The 26,576-nt window shown below is 39.6% G+C and overlaps 1 protein-coding gene across 1 annotated transcript in view; it reads right to left on the reverse strand.

Moving 5' to 3' along the window:
- MRC1 (mannose receptor C-type 1) overlaps positions 1-26,149 on the reverse strand; it is a 101,076-nt gene extending 74,927 nt beyond the window's left edge. The window contains exons 1-4 of the mRNA XM_059184018.1: positions 25,959-26,149; positions 13,537-13,938; positions 10,079-10,252; positions 5,556-5,720 (exon numbers count right to left, since the gene is read on the reverse strand). Of these exons, the coding sequence (XP_059040001.1) occupies positions 5,556-5,720; positions 10,079-10,252; positions 13,537-13,938; positions 25,959-26,019 (802 nt within the window). The 5' untranslated portion in view covers positions 26,020-26,149. The remainder of the gene's footprint in view (positions 1-5,555; positions 5,721-10,078; positions 10,253-13,536; positions 13,939-25,958) is intronic.
- Positions 26,150-26,576: the final 427 nt, after the last annotated feature.

Below are 26,576 nucleotides of genomic sequence, written 5' to 3' on the forward strand. Positions count from 1 at the left end.
TGTACGTAGAGAAGGGTATACTAGAGACAATGATGCTGAAAGTAGCATTTCACAAATGCTTAATATAGATATTCCCCCAAATCAAATACTCTTGTATTTTAAAAAATTTATTTGATAAGAAAATAAATATTTATAAGTTTTCAAAACTATAAGTAACTCACTGACTATGGAAAGAATTAAAGTAGATATTTTCTGACTGCTGAAATTACTGTGTTTAGCATAACAAAGCAAAGCAGATAGCTTCTTAAAGGAATTATCTGTCCTCTGACATCCCTCCTCTGCTCTAGGTACTTGTAGACTTATTTTGAAGAATTGAATTAATAAATACTTCTTAAACCAAGGCCTAACACATAATCTGTGCCCAATAAAAATGAGCTATTATTATTATTACTATTCCTACTACTACTACTCTATGTTGAATGAGGTTGGCAAAAAGTATGATTAGAAACAAAGTTCAAGTTTTGTGTTAAATATATCCTCACTTAAAGCAAATGAGCATCGTCCACAAATTTCTTTCTTTTTTTTCTTTTTTTCTTTTTATTTTATTTATTTATTTGACAGAGAGAGAGAGAGAGGATAACAAGCAGGCAGAGAGGCAGGCAGAGAGAGAGAAGGAAGCAGGCTCCCCGCTGAGCAGAGAGCCCAAAGTGGGGCTCGATCCCAGGACCCTGAGATCATGACCTGAGCCGAAGGCAGAGGCTTAACCCACTGAGCCACCCAGGTGCCCCCAAATTTCTTTCTTTAATGTGCTTTTGTAATGTCACAGAGAGACCAAGAGTTGTTTTTTTTTTTTAGCATTATAACACAAAATATCAATTTTTAGCATTATAACACAAATATCAATGAACTTTTTAATTCTTGCTTTTTCTGCTTGTATTGTCTGAAATGGTTATGCACCTACTTTCAAACCTAGTTATAACAGAAGATAAACTTGGGTCCAGCATTGCCCTTTGCTTTCATCTCTTCCGCATTGTGGTCCAATTCATTGTCCAGCCAACATCAAAAACAATCAGAGTAGCAAGCCAGCTTTCACTTCCCACATCTTATTTCAGTTCTGTAAATCCTAATCCTGCACATGATGTAGTTATACCTCTGATTTAAGAATTGAGGATTAAATAGCTTCCTAACATTTTGGGGGTAGAAACAGAAGTAAGGATGATGCAATGATCATGAATGATGTAAGAAGTCGCCACTGGGCAGACACTAACCCCTGCAGACAACAGGGAATCAGAGTGTGGGTTTAGACTAAGTTAACCAGGACAAGGAGTGGCTCACAACTAAATGAAGGTTCTCTTTAGTGCTTTGGGGACCACCAGATCCTCACTTAGTTCGTGAATGTGACCCGGGAAGTCAGACAGTGCTCAGTTCCAATCTAACTATTATTTTCTGAACAGGAGGCATTAGGCATCTTTGTAGCTTCTCCCTGTTATTTCTTCTGTAAAGTGAAGAAAATAGTGTTCATTTAGGAGGTTGGTGTGAGCTTTAAAAATAAAGCCCAGGGGTGCCTGGGTGGCCCAGTGGGTTAAGCCTCTGCCTTCAGTTCAGGTCATGGTCTCAGGGTCCTGGGATCGAGACCTGCATTGGGCTCTTTGCTCAGCAGGGAGCCTGTTTCCCCTACTCTCTCTGCCTGCCTCTCTGCCTACTTGTGATCTCTCTCTCCCTGTCAAATAAATAAATAAAATCTTAAAAAAGAAAGAAAGAAAGAAAGCCAACCCAGTGTCTGATACACAGCAGCTGATCAAAAAATGACAGCTAAATGGAACTAAGTCATAAAAATGGTTTACATATTTTTATAAAAAAAGAATATTTAGAGTGCTCACAATTCTCACATAGAATAAATCTTATTTTAAAAAGATAACTATTTATAAAAAATTAAAAATTAATAAAAAAAGATAACTATTTATAGGCATGTATTTTTTTATTTTAGTGGCATATTTCCCCAAAGAAGGTAGATCACAATCCTTTACTCACACCATTATTTTCTAGATTCTTCCCTCACTACATCCCAATAAATCCTGAAAGTCATGAATATCTTCCCTCCAAAAACCAAACCTCTGCTTCACTTTATGAATTCCCCTGTAGGTTTTTTCCCCCCTAATGCATGATATTTTTTACTTAAAGAAAAGCAGGAAATACTGCAGATCTTGTTAATGAAATCACTCTCATCCAGATTTCAGTTAAAATTTGCTGACTAAAATTCCAGAGGCTTGGATAAGTTTCAAATGAGTATCTGAGGTGAACTCAGCCTCGGAATCTCTTAGGGCTTGTTTGCGCTCTTGAGGGACACAGTGATAACACTGGCTGATGAGGAAAGCATTTCCCGCAGCCCCAGCTGGAGCTGCTGTACTGCCCACACCACCCCATTCCTCTAGGCAGCTGCTGAGGGTAGGTAAGAAGTAACCTGGGTTCTCTCCTGTGGCTTCCAGAAAGCCAGGAAACAAGAAACTTGGAAAGTCTGGAAGAGTCAACTTGAAAACTTGCAAAGAGTCAAGATAAGACAACCCACAAATAGATTCCTTTAAAAAACAAAAAAAAAAGGGCAACTGAAACCATTTCAACTTTTTTTTTAAGTTTTAATTTTAATACATTACCTTCTGCTCGTCACCACAATTGGCCTCCTTGACCCCCATCACCTATTTTCCCCCCACCCCCCATTCTCCTTCCCTCTGGTGACCAGCAGGGTGTTCTCTATAGTTCAAGTTTGTTTCTTGGTTTGTCTCTCCCTCTCTCTCTCTCTCTCTGTCTTTTCTCTTTGCCCTTTGCTCATTTGTTTCCTAGACTCCACATCTGGGTGAAATCCTATGGTATTCGTCTTCCTGTAACTAACTTAGAAACCACTTCAACTTTCATAGAACTTTCTCTCACTCATGCCGGCACGCCCAGAAAACACCTGCATAGTCTTAAGTCATCTTTTCTCTTCCTTGATCATCTATAGGAATTCAGTTTTATCTCTTTCTGTGATTTCCATCCTGATTTTTAGACACGGTTATAAATATTAATCACGCTGACACTATGCCCCAATACCAGCGGCCCCGTAGACCGACGCAAAACAGAATAATTGAGCAGACTTGAGGCATAATTCCTTCTCTGAGGGTATGAATACACGATGAGGTCAGAGGGCTCGCCTCCTGTCAGTCTCAGTAATAATAATGGAAAGAAAATGGCTAACTGCTGCCTCTGCTGAGAGGAGACAATAAGTAAATGTTAAAGATTTCATTACAGTGGAGCAGTTCATGCTGTAGTCCTCAGGAAGAGAGGAAGAGTAGAAAAATGCATTTCGCAAGGTTGTGCTAAATAAATGTGTGTTTACTCTTTTCTCAAAAAAAAAAAAAAAGAACGCAATAAACACCTGAAAATTCAATTAAAAGTAATTAAAAATTCAAATAAAAAGGAGAACATGGTCCAGTTAATGAAGAGTATCATCCAGAAAGAGAAAAGGAGTCCAAGCTGGGGACACGCTCTATCCCTCGTATTGGCTCACATACTCTCCCCTTTACAGACGAAGTCACTGAGACCTAGAAGCTTCACAGTGTCAAAAAGCTGAGACCCAGGAAGTGGGGCTCCAGAGCTGACTCTTTACTCCTGCACTCTGCTGTCTGGGGGCTAGTGAGTTGGAATGCGTAGGCATGGCTGACGCAGCCGACACTAACATGGGGGTCCCTCAACCACTTGTCCCAGAGTCACCTGGGAGGTTAGCAATATGCAGCTTCCTGGGCCCCAGGAAGAGGGTCCCATCCACCAATCTAGCCTCTCTGGAGTCTGTGCCCACGCATCTTCATCTTAACAAAGTTCAATGGTGATGAATAGGCACCTTCCCATTGAAGGACCACAGCACTTATCTTCTTGCCATAAACTGACCACCTCTCCACACATGAGGATGAGTTTCTATATAATCCTTTTTATTGTGTTCCACCATCATTTGCCAGTCAGCAAACATTCTTTGAGACTCTTCCTTGGAAGGTTCTGTGTGAGTCTCCTTGGGGGTTGGGGAGCATATACACTCATAAGACATTCCTGATTTTCAGCCACTTGCCCCTATAATCCATTCTCCACACAGCCTTCAGTTTCCTTTCTTCATGGCACTTACTTAAATTCGTATTTGTGTGTTTTCTTGTTTCTATTTGTTTTCCCCACTGAACTTTAATCTCCTTGTAGATAGGACATGACTGGCTTTGATCATCGTTCTGTCCATAGGACCTAGACCTCACACACAGATACCAGTCACCATGTTGAATGAATGAACAAAAAATAAGTGAATACATCTCTAGTCTTAGTGGAAGGGGGACATAAATGCATGTAGCTATTATAAAAGCAGCAAACAAGAGAAATGCAGCTAGAAATGGATAGGATTGCATTTCAGCTATATAAAATCTGGGGAATTCCTGGCACATGGAATGGCATGGGAAAAGATGTAGCAGTGAGAAAGTATTAGAGAAAGATGAGAAACCCAAACTCTTCTGTCAAGACCGCAACATGCATGAAGGGGAATCAGAGCCAGGGGACAGATGACAGCCTCTGAACGCCAGACAGAAGTGTTTTCTTAATTATTTGATAAGAAATAAGCCGGGACGCCTGGGTGGCTCAATTGGTTAAGCAGCTGCCTTCAGCTCAGGTCATGATCCCAGCGTCCTGGGATTGAGTCCCACATCGGGCTCCTTGCTCGGCAGGGAGTCTGCTTCTCCCTCTGCCTCTGCCTGCCAATCTGTCTGCCTGTGTTCGCTCTCTCTCTGACAAATAAATTAAAAAAAAAAATCTAAAAAAAAAAAAGAAATAAGCCACTAAGAGTTTCTGAACACGGTAAGTCATAGATCAGAGATCTGTTCATTGGCAGCAGTGTCCGGGTGAACTGGAGGAAGGGGATTCTGGAACAGGGGCCTGAGGATGCCTTGTCTCCCTGCTCTTTTCTGCTCCTAATCTCTCTGATCCCCAAGTGTGGATCTCAAAGCTCCAACGAATACCTTCATACCAAGCAAACATTCATTCTTTCCGTCTTTACAATCCCATGAGAACAAACGCTGCAAAAGCAAACACGTCGTGAAAAGAATACCAATAAGACGTGAAACCCCGTACAGCCTGCGAGTTTGAGAGAGAGGAAGCCCAAAGGAGGCAGAGTTTCCGAGCTGCTCTCAACTCATCTCTGCCTTTTCCTTTTTTCCTTTTGACGTCTGTGATGCTGATGCAAAATCTTTGGCTTCAGATTAGACCTGGAATACATGACCACCACAGTCCCCTTGCCCTGTCTAAGAACATAACCTATTGTTTGCAATATCTTCTATTCTGAGCCTGGATCAAGTCTCAGAATCCTTCTTAACACGGGTTCTTGAGGCCATCACAACCGATGGAAGAAAGCTGGCTCCTAAGACAAAACCTATTTACCACTCCAGGGGCATATTTGTCCCCTCCCCTCCCCCACCCCCACCCTTTGTAACACCTGCTCAGGACGGACTTATCCTGATGTCTATAATTACATGGGCCATCTTCTTCTAAGCCAAACTGGACCAAAATACAACCATCATGATCTTACTTGCAACTTTGTTTTCTTTTCCCATCATTACCTGTCAAGTACGTTTGCTCGTGAATCTCCGTGATACTCAAGAGTTCAGCATTCTGTTGTTGGCAGCTTCTCCTCGCCTGGTGCCAAGTTAAAGCAGATTTGGAGTTTATCTGGTAGGCAATGCCAGTCAGCGGGTCTTTATTCCATAAGCTTTCACTGCCCTCAACTATAAAAGAAGTCAAATGCGATTGGCTGCATTAGGCATAGAAAAGACTTTCAGGTAACAACATTTCTTAAATGAGTCTAGGACCATTTTTGCCTGAAGCATATTTGTTTTCCTTTTTTTCCTTGACTTATTTTTGAAGTGCCTATGAGATTTTCTTCACTCCTCTGATGGAGTGGGAGTTTTCAAAAGATCGATTGCATCTCATTCTTTTCAAATGCCTATGAAAGGAAAGAGAGGCATTGTCTTCCTATTTTTGTGTTGGGATGTTTGGGATCAATTGAGTTGGGAACTGAGGCAAATGAAAATACTAAGAATAGAGATGCTAATCCAAATTCCTTAATCTAGAAAAAAATATAGGGGAAAGAGAAAAGATATAAATCTTCTCTCAGCAAGTAGATATTTTGCCTTCACATTCTAGATAGGTCTTTTTAGACCGAAGGCATGGGTTTTAGAAGGCAAAGTCATGCACTCCACCACCAGGATGACTGGACCTACACCCAGGCATGGCCACTCACTACTGGTTTGTCCTTAGTTCTGAAGCCTCATATCCCCATCTCTAGGATGTATTAAATCTGTGTATCCCCATGTCCTAGTAGACGCTGATTGTTAGATTGTTATTTTCATAGTAAAAAAACATTTTTGAGCTTATTTTTACTTAAATATTATTTACTTATTATTTTTACTTATTTTTACTTTTTACTTTACTTATTTTTAAATAAGCTCATTTTTGAGCTTATTTTTGCTATTTTATGATTCCCAATATACTCTATAAACTTAGTTGTACCTATGAAAGGCCAATAGTGTCAATGGATAAATATAATTTATAGTGTGTTAATTCTAAGATGGTTGGTAAATTGGTCAACAAATGAAGTATTTCTGAGTGCTTAGTATTATAAAAATGTCCCTTTTCTCTTCTTAATAATATAAAATTCTACTTAAAAAGTCTAGGGAGTAATAATCTCTTTTTTTATTTATAAGGAAGAGAAATAATCATGTAATTTCTCAAATTTTCTGAGACATGTTCAACCTGCCAAGAATTTGGCCAGTTTCCCATAAGCATATAGCCTATGCTGCCATGAATCTTTGTATGTGAAAAGGAAGTGACCTTTTTCAGACAACAACACACACTATGATATGAAACGGGGTTCCATGGCACATCAAAGAGGAAGAAAAATCAAAATTCCATTCAGGCAACAACATAGAAATTTCTAAGAGCTTTTCATTATAAAATTACTATATGATTACATAAAAATAAATTTGAATTGGTAATGTTTAATTTCAGTGATCACAATCTGAGATCTTACTAGTTCCATACCCAAAAGGATTCTTCTCCACATAAGTGAGATCATTTAAATGAGACTGACTTGAGGGCTTTTTGAAGATGGAGATGTTTTAAAATACATATTTTTAGAAATTTGGAGGTCTAATATGGTAGAAAATGTGAGACACAAAACAAACAAACCAAAAAAAAAAAAAAAAAAGGGATAATTTTCTTGCCCAGGAATGGAAGAGAGGGGATACACATGACCCAAGAAGGAAATGCTATTTGACTCTTCTCTTCATTTAAAAAAAGTATATTTTGCACTTTAGATCAAGGAATTAAAATCAATTTCTTAATGAGTGTAGAGGTTTGCTGACCCTACACCTCCCCAGATTGTTCCAATTCCTGCAGCAAACCAGCACAACCGATTTGGAGAGCTAAAGTTGCAAGCTATGGAGAACTGAGAGAAAGGGTTTTTTCCTTTTCCTGTTCTCATGATACTTTAAAATAAATGTCTAAACAGAAGGGAAACATTACAATAAACAATGCAAGGACCACAAAGAGCACTTATTAAAATGTCACTAGGTCAATAACTGATACCTCATCTTCCCGTATTAAACCTGCTACTTTAAGGCTAATAGGAAATAAAATGTGCTTTTTTTTCCTTTAAGATTTTATTTATTTATTTGACAGACAGAGATCACAAGTAGGCAGAGAAAGAAAAGGAAGCAGCAGGCTCCCTGCTGAGCAGGGACCCTGGGATCATGACCTGAGCCGAAGGCAGAGGCTTTAACCCACTGAGCCACCCAGGTGCCCCTAAAATGTTCTTTTGAAAGGAACGCAGAGCAAGGAAAATGAAATAGATTGGGAAATCACAAAGCCCTTTAAGAAAGGCATGAAATGTATAAAATGTGCTTTAAATTTTTAATGTATATTGAAATCAAACAATTTTTTGATTCCCTACAGTTATTTTACTTTCATATTTATAGATAAATGTAAAAGTAATACATATATGTAGACTTTAAAGACATATAAAAATATGATGATATATATTGAATAAAAAATATATATAGGCTTTGAAGACATAAATTAGAAGTAGTAATACTAAAAGATTATTCAAGAAAATACTCAGGATACAGCTCCAACACACATTGATCCCAAGGTTGTGAGATTGTGTGTGTGTGTGTGTGTGTGTGTGTGTGTGATTAGTGACTAGCTATTTATCTTCCATTTAATGATAGATTAAATTGTACATACCTCCAACAACTCCTTCATCAATACCACTTAAGTGTGAGATGCTAGTTAGACCCACAAAATCCACACTCCCAAGAAACTTCATGATAATAGATTCAAAAATACCCTTTCTACTAAGTAAAGGTGAAAGTCCTCAATCATTAGAAAACAAGTATTGCTTTATCTTAGGGGGAAAAATAGCTTGATTCCAACAAAAAAAGCCATCTAAAATGAGGTTGGACATCTATAAACGTTTCCCAGGAATCAAACCTCTAAGAGTTGTTATAAGAGAGGCAAGTACAATTAATTTACCCAAGAACATGAGAGGAGTGTCACTATTAATGGGAAAGCCTCTTTTTGTAGCTTCTCACCCAGAACATAGGGACTGCACAAAGGACAGAATTATAATAAATATATGGCACTGAAAAATCAAATTTATTTTAAGTGGGATTATAGATCAAAAGAGAAATAAGTATGATTCTTAGACTTCGGGATTTAACTTAAAAAACACTAAAACATTTTGTGAATTATTTCACAGTAGAGCTTGGAATCATGTGACTGTATGTGGATGTGGGGTCCCCACAATTCAGTTGTAAGCAATGCTCTTGCAATTCCCGTGGTCTGACAACCATCCCGGACCACATCGTCACCCAGACTCTTCTCTAGCCACCCATCCCTCTGCAGGCCAGCAGGGGAAAGTTCTGGGTAATAGCACAAAATGGGAGCTGCTGTGATCCATAAAGTCCGAAGGAGCAAGAGGGCAGACAGTAAGAACTTTAGGGGGTAGAAAAAAGAAGGGGGTAGCTGGCAACAGGCTGACGATGTAGGGTAACAGGGAAAGCAGAAGAACCCCTCCCTTGCCTCCTTCGTGAGTCCCAACTCCTTCTCCCAAGGCTGATGATCTCTTCCACTGCACCCAAACCTGTTACACTGTTTCTTTACAGATTCTTTTTTTTTTTTTTTTAAGATTTTATTTATTTGAGAGAGAAAGAGAATGAGAGAGTGAGAACCTGTACAGGGGGAGTGGCAGGCAGAAGGATAAGCAGACTCTCCACTGAGCAGGGAGCCTGACCCGGGGCTCGATCCCCAGACACTGGGATCATGACCTGAACCGAAGGCAGATGCTTAACCAACTAAGCCACCAGGCGCCCCTCTTTACAGATTCTTGAGTGTGGAAGGAATGTAGGAGAATTCTTATGTTCTGGCTGCTTTCCCATCAATACCATGCAAAGCTACTTACTTTGTATTACTGCAGTAATAGGTTTTCATTTTAAAAGTCCCTTCAAGCATAAAAATAATCCACTTCCAGTTGATTCACAGCTACATTAAATTAAATGATACTGTTCTTAAATTTAAAATCATTACTATTCATTAATACGACTTTCAGGGAAAGAAGTCCTTTTCATTATATGGGCAAAAAGTCAGGAGCCCCTCATATCTTTTTTGTTCCATCAAACTATAAGCTTGCTTAAATTTTATTTTTGATCTATGGCTTAATAAAGGTAAACCCTGGGGGGATATTCAGTATATATTGTATCATAAACAGTATAATTTGTTATAAAATCTTAGAAAATAACAGATAGTAGCAGAAAACATTGAAGGGAAGAAGCAGTTGGCAGAAATAAAGGGGTCATATGATGCAGCGTAGGGCTGAGGGTCAGAAGAACTGTGTCTGGGCTTCAGCCGGACACCTTCTTCATTATAAAGTGGGACCATGACATCTGCCCAGGGTTGTGGTAGAGTGTGACAAGTCAATAAATGAGAAATAACTTTGAGGGTGAAAATGGTCTCAATAAACACAAGGTCTATCGCCACGGTGCTGTACTAAATGTGGCAAACTTTTCTCGGTGATAACGTTACTTACATTTCAAGGGACAATATCCAAATAGCTTGTCCGCATCATAATCTGCAGTGGTCCCACACCAGAGCCATCCGTCCGATCGCCCAGCATTTGTGCAATCTGCATACCACTTGTTTTCAAACTTGAATGGAAAGGCACACGTTGCCCCATTGGCATTGCCCAGCAGCGTGTACATGTCTAGAAGAGATACAGTGATCACACTTACAATGTCAGTCAATCTTCTGACCCATGGCTTTCCAATAAGAAGGATGTTGAAAGAATGGGGTCTTCTTTCTCCGACCACATTGGGTATTTCCACACAGGAAATTCATTTCTCTCTGCCTTCTCTCTCTTCACCCATCTTTTGCTGAGTACACACAGCATCCTGTGTTAGGAACAAGTCTAGTACCACCTCATATCTGCTGTCTTTTAGGACAGATTTTCCTTTTTCTTCATGTGAGGCAAAAGTAGTAAGTTCTACTGACACCTGTCTTGACTTCTGCATTTCTCCCAAAACAGGGAAGAGGCCATTCTTCCTCTTGCTTGGAATTACAGAATGAATGACCCTCTAGATGGAAAAATAGCATTACAACTGTGTAACTCAAACACACAGCCAAAAGTTAAATGCCCCCCCCTACCACTTCCTGTCAAGCCAGCCTCTACTGGAGTCCCTCAACAATGACTATGAGAAAGGGTCAGAATTTGGATGTAACTCTCTAATCCACATCATGGAAAGAAAGCACTCAAAACCATTGGATACCATTGACAGTCAATATTTGTCTTTCTTAAAACTGAATTCAGACAGAGAAAATGGGAATCTCTGGGTTTACCTAAAAGACAAAATTGAAACAAATAAAAAATCATCATTGATTATAGTTTGGCTGAAGCCAAAGGATTAGAGAAGCTCAAATCTCCACCAAAACTGCACCATCCCCCATAGGCACATTGTCCAAAATACTTAGTGTGTCTCTCTCTGTAGGGACACCCCCCGGGGAAACAATAACCTTCTACAGAGAAAATTTGTCCAGGATAAAAACACTCTTTTCTCAATTAAGTGTTTTAGATTCTATGACTTTAAAAAGTCCCCTAAAGACATCTCAAAATCCAATTTAGACAGTATAAAACGTGTAAAACATACATCACCACACCTAACATATATTAAAATCATAACACGCATGAAGTTCCTTACCCTCTTTCCTTTCCCTTTCCTCACTGTACTTATCCGGTCCTCCTGACAAGCTAGGTTTATTTTCATTGACCACAAAATTACTTTTTCGCCAATTAGCTAATTGTTAGGAACTTCAAAAGGCAACTCTAGCATTTGCCCCACTACATTACAGGATCAGTTTTCCAAATCATATATTGTATAAGGAACATCCTGGATTTAGATATAATTACACCACTCTTAATCACAAGGTCTCCTGTGATTTTCTTCACGTGAAGAAAATCTGTTAAGACCCCCTCAGGGCTAGTTGTACTGTTCATTAAATTAGCCAAGAGATTTTCAGTGCTGGTTTAGAGTTCTCAGTCAGAAATGGCCTTTTGAGGAGTAACCGGACTTAGTTAACAAAGTCCTGATGAGGCCTAAAGAACCAAGTTCTATTCCAACCACTTCACTAACAAGTCATGTAACTGCAGTCAATTTTTCTTCCTCTATGGTCCAAATTCTCAGACAACACTCAGATCCTTCTAAGTCTGAAATTCTGATTTCATTATTCTAAAATAATCCCTGACCCCAGCCAGCTATCTTCCTCAAGTTTTCTTAAGAGAGACAGACTCTACATAGACCCTCTCTATGTTGTCTTCAGATCGAAGGTGTATTCCAATGAGTAGATTCCAAGATCACTCTGAAGTGCTAGACCTTCTAGCAGAAAAAATCTTAAGTACCGAGAAAGATTTGGGGAGCAGGCAAAATGTGGTCAGTCTTCTTCCAACCACTCAGTTGCTCATAGAAATAATGCAATAGATTTTTAGACTTTTTCCCCTCTACCCCCATGTCCTTGGGAACCTTGGTATTTGCACTTTTGACAAGATTTCCTGGTGATTCTTAAACATGTAGTTTGAGAACCACCATCCTAACCCTAAGCATATTCTTCTCAAATTAGCAGGAGAGCACAAAGGATGGTGGGGATTAGAAGTGGGGTCTCTGTGACTTCAGTGATGTATTTTTAAATAAAATAAGGAGTCCAACATCTTAATGGCAATCTTCTTTGTTTGGAATCCCTCAATTAGGACTACTGTCCTATCTGTGGAATTTGACTCAGTCAAGTTTGATTCACTCTTGTCCTGCTAAAGTTTTCTATCAAGTTTCCCCTGTAAGGTTATACTACTTAGGCTGCTTCCCCTATAACTTCTAAACCTTCATTATGATCAAGAAATGCCTCAGGATAGCCTCTTTCTGAACTCTATTTCTCTCTCTTCTTCAATGCCTACTTTTCCTTCTCTTCATGAAGAAGGAAAAAGGAAAGCTGACAAATGTGGCCTTACAAAGATCTGAACTCCCAGGCTCTGATGAGCTATGACAACTGGGTTCAACCAATCTTTGTAGCCTCAGTAACACAGTAATTTTGGAAACAGGTAATCTCTTTCTCTGACCTGAGGTCATTCTTGATAAGACTTCCGAATAACCAAGTATCCAAACCTGGAATGTGGTTATAACGTCATCTGACAGAAAGAGGCTTTGTAAAAGGCTTCCAGTTCTGTTTTATTTTTGTTATGTTGTTTCTTTCAAGCCCCCAGAGAATGAAATTTGGCCAAGATAAGAGAAAACTAAATACTCTGGTTTTATTTAACCTTCAACAGCTTAAGGAACCAAATTCATATAAAATTATTTTCTGCCCACAGGTGTTACCACTTTCTAAAATACTGGACTATGTTGCATGTTAATTTACAGGCTAATTCCTTAGCCTTTCTAATCTTCTGATTAGTACAGTCTTGTAATACCCATAAGGTGACAGAGAAACGTTGAGAAACTTAAAAGATCAAGGAATGTCAAGATTTCATTTCAGGCAGTCTGACTTGGGAAAGAATGATTTTCCATGGGTCATTTCTCTAGGGATAGCTTAAACCAAAAGAAAAGAGACATCTGGTTAAATTCATTTATCACTACAACCAGATAATGTCAAATAGGAGGAGGCTTTTGGTCAAAGGCCAGAGTGAAAATTCATTTTTTAAAATCATAATCCATAGTTTAAAAAAAGCCTTAGCAGAAGTTAAACACACACACACACACACACACACACACACACACACACAGAGTCATTCCATTAATTATAAACAGCTAAAGTATCATTCAGTAATTTTTACTATATTTATTCACTGTCATTTTCTCATAGCACACAGAATAGTTTAAAACACAAACATAATCAATCAGTAATTCTAGCACAGACTAAACAAGAATATACTTACATTCTTGAAATAGGTTCTAACTAAGAAAGATGAGAAAATTTTGACAGAAAGTCAAGATAGTCCGTGCTTCTTACCTTCATAACCTCTAGAGCATAAATCATCTGTGGTCCCATAGATTTTCCATCTGCTCCATAAACCGGAACCCTTGTAAAGCATAATATTCTTTTCTTGTTTATTGCCATAGTTAAAAAATAAATCTTCTCCCTTGATCCCCAAAAGTGTGTCATTTTTGCACTCCCATTTCTGAAGTTCGCTCTTCGGGTCACAGGCATACAGAGTGACAGCCACCCAGTCCGTTTTTGATGGTACCCCCAAACATAATTTAAAAGCAACACTCATAAGCCGGGATTCAGACACCCATCGGAATTTCTGTGCTTCATTGTCTTGGTTGCAAACCGCTGTTTGCACTGCACTGGGACTTAATGCTTCCACACAGCGCTTGTGATCCTCATTATATATTAAAAATTGCCTAGTGTCTGTTTAAAAAAGAAAAAAAGAACAAGAAAAGATGTGTAAGTGGATACATGTGACAAAGAATATTTTAGGTCAAAGTTCCCAATGTTTCCATTTCCAGAAAACTTATGTATGATCCCAGGAGAAGGGGGGATGTCCTTGAGACTGGAAAGAGAGCATGGGATGAGGGGTCTCTTCCCGGGGGGCCCCAGCAACTGGCCAGAAATCCTCAAGACATCCTAGCTTGTTATGGGAGCATTACTAAAGGCCTGCCTTAAATGCACACAAATTGTAGTGTAGTAAACATAAAAAGTCGAGAACAGAGAAAGAAATAATAACCATCTGAGTAAAGAAAATTTGGATATAAGGGACGCCTGAGTGGCTCAATGGTTAAGCGTCTGCCTTCAGCTCAGGTCATGATCCCAGGGTCCTGGGATTGAGCCCCATGTTGGGCTCCCTGCTCAGTGGGGAGCCTGCTTCTCCCTCTGCCTGCTGCTCCCCCTGCTTGTACTCTCACGCTCTCTTGCTCTTTCTCTGGCAAATAAATAAATAAAATCTTAAAAAAAAAAAAAAGAAAATTTAGATATGAATACAGTAAGCTGTAGAATTAGATATATGTGTACCCTGGAATAGAGTTTTGAAATCTGATTCATTCCTACTCTCTTTGAGATAGAGGAAGCTCATACATAATTATTCTAATTATAATATTGGTGAGGTTTTTTGTAACTTAAAAGATAGTTTTATTTTAGGAACTTTTACCCTTATGTTCTGCAAATCTTTGAACTAATGCTTTCTGGAGAGCCCTGCTAGAGAAGTGTTTTGTTTTGTTCTGTTTTCTCTTGCAACAGTAGATAACTTAATAGTGTAGCATCGAGATCTGTAAGTTAGTATCTTTTATATAATTTTGACTTTCATTTTATTGGCATACTCATGCTAGACTTTGTTTAACCAAAAGATATAAAAATGTACTTATAAGTGTAGTAATTTGTCAAGTTCACAGTAAAGATTAAATATGTTTTTATTTCATTTGTGGTAATATTTTGGACAATAACTACAAATAATAGTGTTGCTTTATACTTATAATTTGGGGCTGGTAATTTAAATAAATATGTGTAGATGACTTACACTTAGAGTATGTAGCTGCTAGCTGGCGAAACTGAACTTCCTCTTGCCAAAAGAAAGAAAGAAAGGGAGGAAGGGAGGGAGGAAGAGAGAGAAAGAAAGAAAGAAAGAAGAAAAAGAAAAAAGAAAAGGACCTGGTAAACATATTTTTCCCCTTGAAACAGAATTCATGTAAAGGTTTTTCCTTTTTGTTTATTTTTTTAAGAATAAACAAATGAAAAGAACTGACTTTTCATTTTCTGACATAAATATCAAATATGACTTCTAAAGATTTACTGAATTCCTGCTACACAAGTGTTCTTTCAAAATGAGCTGGTAGAATTTCAGATATTTGAGGGTCTGAGTCATTAGCTCATTATTTTAAATCAAAGCATCCCCGTGAAATGTAACAAAGTCATAAAAGTACCACAAGCAGAGTCCTTCACCATTTACAAAACATTTTCACAAGCCGTATTCTACTTACTGTCCTCAACACCCCTGTCAGGTTAGCACCATTACGTTCTGAGATCAGTTCTTGGACCATTAATTTAGGGCTTACGAAGATCCGTGCCTTCAAAGATTAGTTTTCCCTGCCCTGCTCCTGCATTTGCTCTTGTCCCACACTTGTTAGAGACCTCCTGCCTCTAACCTATCTGGTTTCCTAATTTGGTGCCACTTTGAAATTTAGCTGGGCTTCCTCGGAATGGGGTTCTCATTTCTCTTGGTTTGATTTCTTGGAATTGGGACTCAATAGAGTCTCAACTCATAACACCTGCTTCTGTTGGCGTCTCTGGAGGTGACATCTGTCAACTGAGCATGCGCTGTCCCGCCGGAGCCCCTCCCATCTAGCTGAACTCCTTCCCAGACTTGATCTCATCTTGTTGCTGCTCATGTCCTCATGTGACAAGATGAGTAACTTTCTGCATTGGCAATAAAATAAAAATACTAATAATATGCTGTCTTGTTCATAATAAAACAGGAGATAGGAAAACAAAAAGTTTTAAAAAAATTGCTATGATCATTTACCTCACATAAATGTACATCTAGGCTCTTCTAATCTAAAATGGTAATGAAGTCTGAAAATTTTGTTATATAGATCTGTAAACTCAACTATGTGGCCCTTTACATTTAATTTGTTTTCAATTCTGCCAATTGTTTTCCTATTGAGACTTATCTTCCACTTTTTAGATAGTTTAGCTTAGTAACATCTCATCAACAGTAATATCTTCTGTATCATACATCAGTATCACTGAACAGCCAACATTTGTTCATCATCCAAATTTAGTCATACAACCAGTTGGTCACCAGCCATTTAAGGTAAGGTGCTTGAAAGTTTTCATGCATAAATAGTGTTCGTCCTTTGGAGATTTCTATACTTAATTGACTTTCATTTCATGTACTTAATTTTCATCTGTAGTTCCATCTTAATTTTTCTCTAAATATCATGGCAAACATCCAGTCTTCTGTTTTTCGTTAATGGTGACATTGTCTACTCATATCCATAAGCCCAAAACCTAGGATATCCTGGATACCCAGCTCACCTTCACTTTCTAGAACAAAAGCAGAATCTACTGGCTCTACCCAAAAATATACTGTGACAATTTTATGTGTCAGCATGGCTAGGTCATAGTACCCAGAATTTGGTTAAACAGCAGTCTGGATGTTGCTGTGAGGGTTTGTCTGTTCGTTTGTTTATTTGATAAAATTAACATTTGAATCAGTTAAATTTAAGTACAGTATCCTCTGTACTGTGGGTGGGCCTCATCCAGTCAGTTGAAGGTCTTTAGAGATAACAGACAGAGGTCCCTGAAGAAGACAAAACTCTACCTCCAGATTGCCTTTGGACTTGAGCTACAATATCAATTCTTTCTTGAGTTTCAAGCCTGCCAGTCTACCCCTGTAGATTTTGGACTTGCCAGCCTTCACAACGGCAGGATCCAATTCCTTCAATATCTCCAGAAAGAGAGACAGAAGATGACCAATAGATGGATGGATAGATAGATAGATAGATAGATAGATAGATGATAGATAGGTATAGGGATACACACACATATAAACACACTCACATACCCTATTGTTTCTATTTTTCTGGAAAACCCTGGCAAATATATATATTCTAATCCATTATTTTCTCTCTTTCACTATGGCCAACACACTAGACCAAGCCAGGATTAGTCTCACTCTGGTCTTCTTCTCTTTGAAATGCAAGCATCAAAAAAGATAGCCCTTGAACTCCCAGCTTTCTGGGTGAGATGGGCCTAATTTGCCACCTGACTCCAAATTGCAGTACCTCCCTAATGTAACGGATTGTTTTCACTTAATGATGTAGAAGAATCCGATTTCTTTGTTTTAGCAGATTACCTGTGATATGCATCCCATTCTAGTTGAGTGCTTATTCCACCATATTTTTTTTTCTTTTTCTTCTATCTTGATGAGGGTTTTCTAAGTTTGGAAGAGATTTTGTTTTTAATTGTATTTTCCCAAAACTTTAAATCCTTTAAGAGTGTGCTTTTGTACACAAGAGAAAAACATCAACCTCCACATCCTAGCTCCCTAGAGAGGACATGATCCTGTCCCTGCTCTCACCCACAACCTTCCAGCCACAAGGCCTTTCTGTTCCTCAAACCCTTCATTTCCACTTGAGAAACTTCATAGTTCAAGTTCCCTCTTCTTGGATACTTTAAGGTCCCAGCTCAAGTGTCAAGTCCTTAGTGAGCAGACGATCCAAATTTTGCTCTTTTTCTATATAAAGTTCTTAATCATCTTAAAATATACTCTTTATAAAAAATCATTTAGTTATGTTTTGTTCATGTCCTTTTACTGGGATGTAAATCCCACAAGTAGAAAGACTTAATCTTTCTGATTCAGGACTGTATCATCTCTTTTTGGAGCAAAATATTCTGTCCACAAATATTAGTTGAATGAATGAAGGAACATAAGTTTAATCTGAAACATCTTGACTAATAACCCAGATACATTAAGACCCGAGCTGAGATCAAGAGTATATTTCATGTTACTCCTTCCCCTGAAAGTTTATTTTTACCAAAGAACAATTCATAAATTGTTTATACAAGGAGTACTTGGAAATGAAAAGTTTCTATTTCAATTCAACCTTATCTATTCTGGTTTCCTTTATTTATCTTTGACATTAGGGAGCAGGGCAAGTTTGATATTGTCTTTGCTAGACAATATAAGGAAATGCAACATTATCACTCTATGATTCCACAGTAATCCATTATTCTTCTCCCCCACTAATCAACATGGAGTTTTCCTTGTATCACTGGTCTCTGTGCAGTTGCTCTGATTTCTTCCTCTCAATGGAGTCAAGGTCTTGGCCAAAAGACACATTGTGGTATGTTTTTTGCCACCATTAACCATACCAATGTTTTATACATATAAACGTCCTGTTCTCTGTCTATACTAGTTATGTAATTATAAGAGAAACAGCACAAAGTTAACAAATGAGGACAGTAGAATTGTTATATTCCTTTCTCTGCCATCTCAATTATGGGATTTAATGTGTGTTTTTCTTTCTGCTTTTAAAATACACATCAGATATATATTTACAGAATTGGGGGCACCTGGGTGGCTCAGTGGGTTAAAGCCTCTGCCTTCAGCTCAGGTCATGATCCCAGGGTCCTGGGATTGAGCCCCGCATCCGGCTCTCTGCTCTACAAGGAGCCTGCTTCCCCTTCTCTCTCTGCCTGCCTCTCTGCCTACTTGTGATCTCTCTCTGTCATATAAATAAATAAGTAAAATCTTTAAAATATATATATATATATATATATATATATATATATATATATATATATTTACAGAATTGAAGAGACCCATCTTTCATCTTTAACTTTATCTCCCTCATCTCAAATTAATTTTTCTTATTTTTTTTGAAGATTTTATTTATTTATGTGACACACAGAGAAACAAGAGTGAGAGAGAGCACAAGCAGAGGGAGCAACAGGCAGAGGGAGAGGAAGAAGACTCCCTGCTGAGCAGGGAGCCTGACATGGAGCCTGCTCTCAGGACCCTGGGATCATGACCTGAGACAAAGGCAGATACTCAACCGACTGAGCCACCCAGGGGTCCCTCATATTAATTTTTTGATAAATATGTACCAGGCACTGTGCAGGTGACATTGTAAGGACAAACCAAAGACAACTTCTGTGCCCCACTGAGCTCATACTGCCTGTAGCTAATTCAAAGGCAGAAACCTCAAAGGTCAAAATACATACAGGAAAGAAGCAATGATAATAAGTTTCAGTTCAGTATCTCAAGTAAAAATAAGTGAAGACTAGGTAACCAATAACATAAGTGTGAATATTCTTTTTTTTTTTTTAATACATTCCACACCCAGCAAGGAGCCCAATGCAGGGCCCAAACCCACAACCCGAGATCAAGACCCGAGCTGAGATCAAGAGTAAGACACCTAACCCATTGACCCACCTGGGCGCCCCATGAAGGTGAATATTCTTTTCAGCACATTTTAACAGTTTTACATTTTTCCATAACATCAAACAAATACTGAAATTTCTAAATTGACTAGCAAAGAAAATTAGGTTATTAAATTTGACCCTCTAGAGACAGAACCATTATATGCTCTATTTCCTTACACATTTGTAGACCTTCCCCATTATTAATAAATGAAATCCTGACTTGCAAACATGAAAAATGATCTTTTGCAAGATAGAGAAACTGGATACAAGGAACATAATTGGATATTTTGTAGCAGGTGGTGCCAGAACCCTACTTATTTTTCTTGCCTTTTGCCATTTCAGTGCATGCAAGCCACACTCCTCAATGTCAGCACAGCATCTCTGGGCCTGGGGTGCATCAGAGGCCCCCGTCCCCACATGCTGCGAAGGCAAGAAGGGTTGGAGAATGAAGGCCCCCAGAAAGGGCTCTTTACCAGTGACTGATAGCAGCTGATGAAGAAACAACTCTAATCTTTGGCATATTGGGTGGGATGACATAGTCCGCCTTATCACCCAGAGCACCTGAGCAGGGCTGAACTCCAGCTGTCCACAGTGGCCACGGCTACTTCCCTTCCCATCTCACCTCCCCACACCTCTGCCATTGTTTCCTGGGACTGTTTCCCATATGAACGACTTCACGCCAATCACCATCAGAGATAGTGTCTTAACCCAAACCAAGAAATCTGTCCCTAAGGCCTCAGTCAATGAAGGTAAAACCTACAGTGGTGTCCCCCAAGGACCAAAGTTAAGTGAAAAGCAAATATTTGTCATACACCAAGTACATGCAAAAATCTAAGCCAAGTGCTGGGGGCAAGGGCCAGACTAAGGATCACAGTGATAGGTGTGGCAATATCAAATAAAAGAATAAAGGAAAAATTGAGAGTTATTTTAGTTTTCACTCTGATCCTTCATTTATTCACCAAATCTTCAGAGAACCTAATACTTTAAGTCACTGCATTTGGCCATTTGGGGAGGTCCAAGGGTGAATCCAATATGGGTTATGACCTCAGGAGAAAGGTGAGGGCAGAGGTTAAGAAATTTCTCCAACTTCCTGTCTCACTTTCTAAAGATAGGAATAGCTACACCCTTCCTGATTTTGTTCACTCTCGTCTCAGTAGGTCACCCTCAGTCTGCTGATCTCTTTACCTGTGTCCTGGATGCTACTCCCTTCTGCCGCTCAACTTGTTCTCTTCCTTTCTTTCTCTCCTAGATCTTCAACCTCAGATTGCCAGGCCCTCCCCCAACCCTAGGACACACAAGCAAAATCTGTAGGTTTTGAACCTACACCACTCTTTCTTCTTTCTTCTTCCCCTCACCGTCATGCTAACTAATTAATTAGTCTTCATGTATCACGTCTATACGAGCATGACGTAATCCGAGCTCTGATGCTCACTGGCTATAGGACTTTGGTCAAGTTTCTAAACTACTCTGTGCTTCCTTTTCTCCATCTGAAAGATGAGGGGTCAATAATAGAACCTGCTGGTTGTTGTAAGGATCCAATGAGATCTTCTAAATAAAGCACTGAGAATAGTTCCTGACCAGTGGAAATCGCTATATACATGTTAAGTATTATCATTAACTTGGGAAAATCAATCTTGAAGACAGCATGAAATGGTTGAAAAGAGGATGAGACTAGAGAAAATAGAGCTGTTGCAGCAGCCCAGAGAAAGGAACAGAAGAGCAGAGATCATGGGGAACCCCAGGGTTTCCAAACTCAAGAGACAAGTGATGTGGTGGAGAAAAGTATATTCTTGGGGGTCAGCAAACTTGTGATCAGATTCTGCCTCCACCATTCACTAGTTGTGTTGCTCAGTTAAATTCACCATTCTTGCCTTGATTTCCTCATCTGTAAAATAGGGATAATAATGTTCCATGATAGACTTGCTATGAATTTCTGAATGAGATAATCTGTGTAAAAAACCCAGCACATCATTTTGCATAGAGTAAATATTGCAGGGTTAATGCTCTCCTTCCCCTCCCTAAGTGAAATGTCTTAACAGTTGATACAAATAGAGGGACTAAGCCCTTTTTTGAAATACTGTTGTTTCGAGCACATTTTATGTCTTTCCTTGTCAACACACTCCAGCTGGCAAATTCTTAGCGTCAGAGCCAGAAGACAATAGTCAAGAATCAGCTCAGGTCCTTAGTGGCTAGCTAACTTCTGAGCCTGTTTTCTCATGTAGTAAAAGGTGGGCAGTAACACCTACCCATCTTACCTCATGGGGCTATTGTGAAGGATCTGAAAATGATTAATGAATGGAACGAGGGATCTGAACGTGCTTTGTGACTTTAACTTGGTTTGTAAGTGGACAAATTTGTCTTAGGATGCTTTCTCTTTCCGATGTCAGTTTCAATTCTTTTTGAAAGGGTCCTTGCTTTCTTACCACCTTTACTCTCATTTGTGTTCTGACTGATTTCTACTAGTCTCTTCTATGGCCCAAACTAACCACATGATGTTTCCATCCAACAATGCTTGATGGTGGCCAAGAGGCAAGAGGACATTAGTGTTCTCATTTTGATAACAGTTTGACTCCCTCTCAGCTATGGAAATATGTGACTTCAGAAGCTGCTTTCCTTTTGCTCCACTCCTCTTGTGGCCTCTGTGACTTCTTAGTTCTCCCTTAGCTGCTTGCCTACCAGTCCCAGAGGCCAGATCTGAGTGTTGAAGGATGCCTATGGTCTCTAGCTCCCTTTTGAGGGCAAAGGTTTTTGTCTTTAACTGAGGTTGAGCACATATGACCCTGGAAAGTTCACATTTAACCAAAGATGATGAGTCCTATTGAGAAATTAAGTTCAGCGTCCTCATAAGGTGCTGAATTGTCATTAGCAAAACAAGTGTCATCTAACAATTAACCACAATATCCTACATATGCAGAACTCCATTTTTAAATTTCAGAAAAGTCAGATAAAGTTTGGAACAATAGCAGGAAAAATAGACAAATATAAGAACACTGGAGGCAAAAAAACAATGACAAGAAGTTGGTTTTGCTCAGTAACTTTAGATAAAGTGTGTCTTTAATCTGGTATCTAAAAGAAGTCATATGTAAAGGAAGAAATGAAGAGACTAGAAATAAAGAAAAATAGAAATATCATAGGGAAAATTTCATGAAAATTAAAATGACAAAGGGAATGGCCGTGGGGAATTGTTTCTGGAAGAATTCTAGATTGATATTAACCAATCACTCATTCAGCAAGAAAACACATCGCTTCTCTTTAATAGAAAGAATAATCCCTTGGGAGTCAGGACTCCTAAGCCCTAAATGGGTTGTGCCATTAACTAGTTGTGGGACTCTGGAAAGATCACTTAACCTGTCAGGACTTCAATTTTCTTACCTATAAAACACAGAGGTTGGATGCTGCATGAGACTGAGCCAGGGATCACGTTCACTGTATTTGTTTGACACTCATTGGCTAGTGAGGTCCTATTGTTGGCATCTTTTCCAACTCTGCCTCCCGTGACATAGCATTCATAGTTTGAAATCAACTGTAGCAGAAATCTTACACCATGGCAATCACGAAATGCCACAAATCAGTGCTTTTTTTCTTCTTCTCTGAGAATTGATTGTTAAGTTTACCAATACACCATTGCTAATGAGCTAAGCCATTCCATTTTAAGCTAAAGTTCTCAGCTGAGGTCTAAACTCTGTGCCTGAACATCTCTCACTGTATCACTACTATGACTATATCCCCACTGAGATCTAAACATTAGTGCTGAATGCAACTCTTCCTGCTAACAGATAGTAGGGCAAGAGAAGCAGAAGAACTCCATGTATCACCCCTCACCCCCTCCCCCGCTTAAGCTTGGGCTCCTGGCCCCTCAAGGTATGATGTGGGTACTCCCAGCACTGATGATGTGTGATGCACTATGGGAGGTAGGAGAAAGTGTTCTGAGTTATAAATAAATAAATATATATATAAATATATAAACCACAGAAAGTAGGGAGACCTTTCTGTGGGTTTTCTTCATGGGCTAGGACCCAGGGCAGCTGGTGCAAGGGGTGTGGGAATTCAATACCCTTTGTTCTACTGCTTTATTATGAAGCAGTAACTAACCTTTGTCCATGTGCTGTGTGAACCAAGAAAAGGTAAAATCAGAATTATAGGATTTCAAGTTAGAGAAAAAAAATTTGGAAGGGACTCCCTTACCCATTTTTTTTTTTTTCAAATTCTCTGAGTAAACACATCTTTAGCACCTCCCTGCTTCTCCCATATTTGTGCCTAAGAAGAGGAAGGCATTCATCAGAGCAAGGCATCCTGCTGTCTCAAGGAGGGAAACTTTCCTAAGCAAATTGAGAAACATTTCTTGCCCCAAAACATTGAGTCAATTTAAAGAAAATTAGTACCTATGCTGCCCAATATGGTGGCTATCAGCTCTGAGGGTCTATTGTACCCTAGAAATGAGGCCAGTCTGATTTGAAATGTGCTCTAAGTACAAAATACATACTGGATTTTGAAAATTTAATGTTTAAAAAAATCAATATAAAAATATCCCCATAGATTTTATCCTGATAAAATGATCAGGTGATGTTAGTGATCTTCACTGAAAATATTTGGATTAAATAAAATATATTCATAAGAATCAATGTCACCTGTTTCTTTTTACTTTATTAGCATGGCTACATAATTTAACCAATGATGTTTCTATTGGGCTGCCTGGGTTAGAATCCAGGTCACTTACAGAGCCCTCGAATTGTTCATTGACATTCTGTTTGAAGACCTTCAGTGACAGCGAACTCACTCCTAAGCAGACAATCCTATCTAAGACAGCACAACTCTTGGATTTTCACTGGTCTTAGTTTTAACCTTTGGGGCCCTGAAGCATACATTAATTCCCTGCCGCAGACTAACAAGACAAACACTGTGTTAATGTCTAACTCCAGCCTGTGGTCATCTCCCACTTGGGTTAAGCATCTCCTCCTCCAGCACCCCTTACTCACTGAGGGATATGCTTTGTAGCCAGCAATAAAGCAAAATATCTTTTCAGGCTCCAGGAACCTCAGCACGATTCCTTGGAAAATCTCTCCTTTAAATACTTAATATACTGCTTTTATTGGATAACTTGTTACTGCTGTGGGAACAAGAAGTCACTATTTTTAATAACTAGCACTTGGGAAGCCTTCCTATGGGCCAGACTCTGTTCTAAACATTTTCCATTTTGTAACTCATTGAATCCTTACAAAGACTTGGTGCAGGTAACATTATGCCCCCCATTTTATAAACAGGGAATCTAAAACACAGAGTAACTAAGTAGCTCCCTGGCAAGGGCAGGGGTCTTTCACTTGAGCTTTTGTACTCACTACTACTTCTTTTTCCTTTTTCTTTTCTTTTCTTTTTTCTTTTTTTTTTTTTTTTTTTTTTGCATGAGGTTTGAACTCACCATCTAAGATTAAGACCTGAGCTGAGGTTAAGAGGCAGATACTTAACTGACTGAGTCATCCAAGTGCCCCCATATAATTACCACTACTTAATGCTCATTGTGATTTAATGTTTTCTGTGGTCAGCACCCTCTCTGGAAGTCTCCTGGTGGCGGGCATTTCTGTGTTACTGGTATGCCCCAGTCCCGCCCGCACCATTACACAGAGAGTGTGGAGTGCCCTTGGAACAGAATGCACACAGATGACCTGTGCTCTTTGGGAGAAAAGAAGAGAGATCAGGAACGAAAGTTCAAAGTTGAGATCCCTGCGATCTCATTTCAAAAGGGAATGAAAATTCTAATGGGTGCTCTCATTCTGAAGTTAAACAGGCTGAGTCTAAAGGACTAGAAAAGAAAAGGGAGACTCGACAATGTCTTTAAGAATTGAAAAGCTAGGATTCTGTTCCTCGTGAGTAATCACCAGTCTCCAGGGGAAAAAAAGGGAGTGGGGGGTGGGGAGAAAACAAGTGTAAATCAGTTTGAACAACTTGGAATACTGATGAACTTTGTAGCTGTAAAAATCTATGGATCATTAAAAGGTTTGTTCACAGAAAGAGACGCGTTGTGAAAACCTCATGGAATCTGTCCTTGGAGGATGATCTATGACCCTGTCCTTAGACCCACCATGAAGAAAGAGAGCAGTGCCTCCCTCCTTTTGGCCAAAAACATTCAGAAGATATTTCTCATTCAGAAGATATTTCTTGGTGCTTCGACAGGAATATTGTGAATTGAAAACCAGAACAAACTACAGAGGAAATGCCTCTAAGAACAGAACAGGGAAGGAACCATGGGACGTGAAAGAAGTCAGGAGAAACAGGGGTTCTGTGGGGCTGGGGGTCACGTAGCACCTCTGGCCTGAGAGGCAGCCTCCCTACTCCATGTTCCCGGCTTCCAAGAGGAGGAAAACCGTCTCCCCCGCAGACCTGGTGGTGCAGGGGACTTCTGCTTTCCTCCTCACCACGGTATTAAAAGGAATCCATTAACCTTGACCCAAAAGGGAAGGTGTGCCATCTCCCCCAGGCCCCAAGTCAGAAAGCTTCTGTTTCAGTCAACTTACCCAACAGCTGTACAGCGACCGGAATGAGAGGGAAGAAAACCAGGAGCAGGGACAGCCTCATGTCCCACAGTTGATCCTTCAACTTGCACTAATGGAGAGGAGGGGGGAGGAAGGAACCAAAACAGTGCAGGCACTCAATCACCCCTTCCCCTACTCTGGTCTCCGAGCTGCCCTGCTGAAAAGAGGTGTGGAGGAAGCTCTCACTTTTAAAGGGCTTCTGAAATTAGGGAAAACCTCCAATAAGGAGATATCCTGTCACATGATGGTAGTTGGAAAAACAGGAATTCAAAGTTACAACTTTGCTTTGTAAGCTAACTTCTGAGAAGAGCAGACACAGAGGAAGGGAAGAAAGGGACACATGTGGGAGAGGGGTGAGGAGGGGAGGGTGGCGAAAGGGTGATGGTGAGAAACGCGGAGCCAGGCTGGCCTGCAGAGAAGGGGAGAAGTGAAACAGCTGTGTGGCTCAGGGCTGCTCAGAAGGGGCTGTGTGAAAAGCAGGCAGGAGGCCATTACCTGGCCTGGAAAGTTGGGCTTCCCTCAGTGAAGCAGCTGAGCCAACGGTCTCTCAGCAGACAACCTCACTGTAGAGTGACAGAAATGGCAGCACTAAAAAGGACA

Source organism: Mustela lutreola, chromosome 8 (genome assembly GCF_030435805.1).
Source record: "Mustela lutreola isolate mMusLut2 chromosome 8, mMusLut2.pri, whole genome shotgun sequence".
NCBI classification, from domain to species: domain Eukaryota; kingdom Metazoa; phylum Chordata; class Mammalia; order Carnivora; family Mustelidae; genus Mustela; species Mustela lutreola.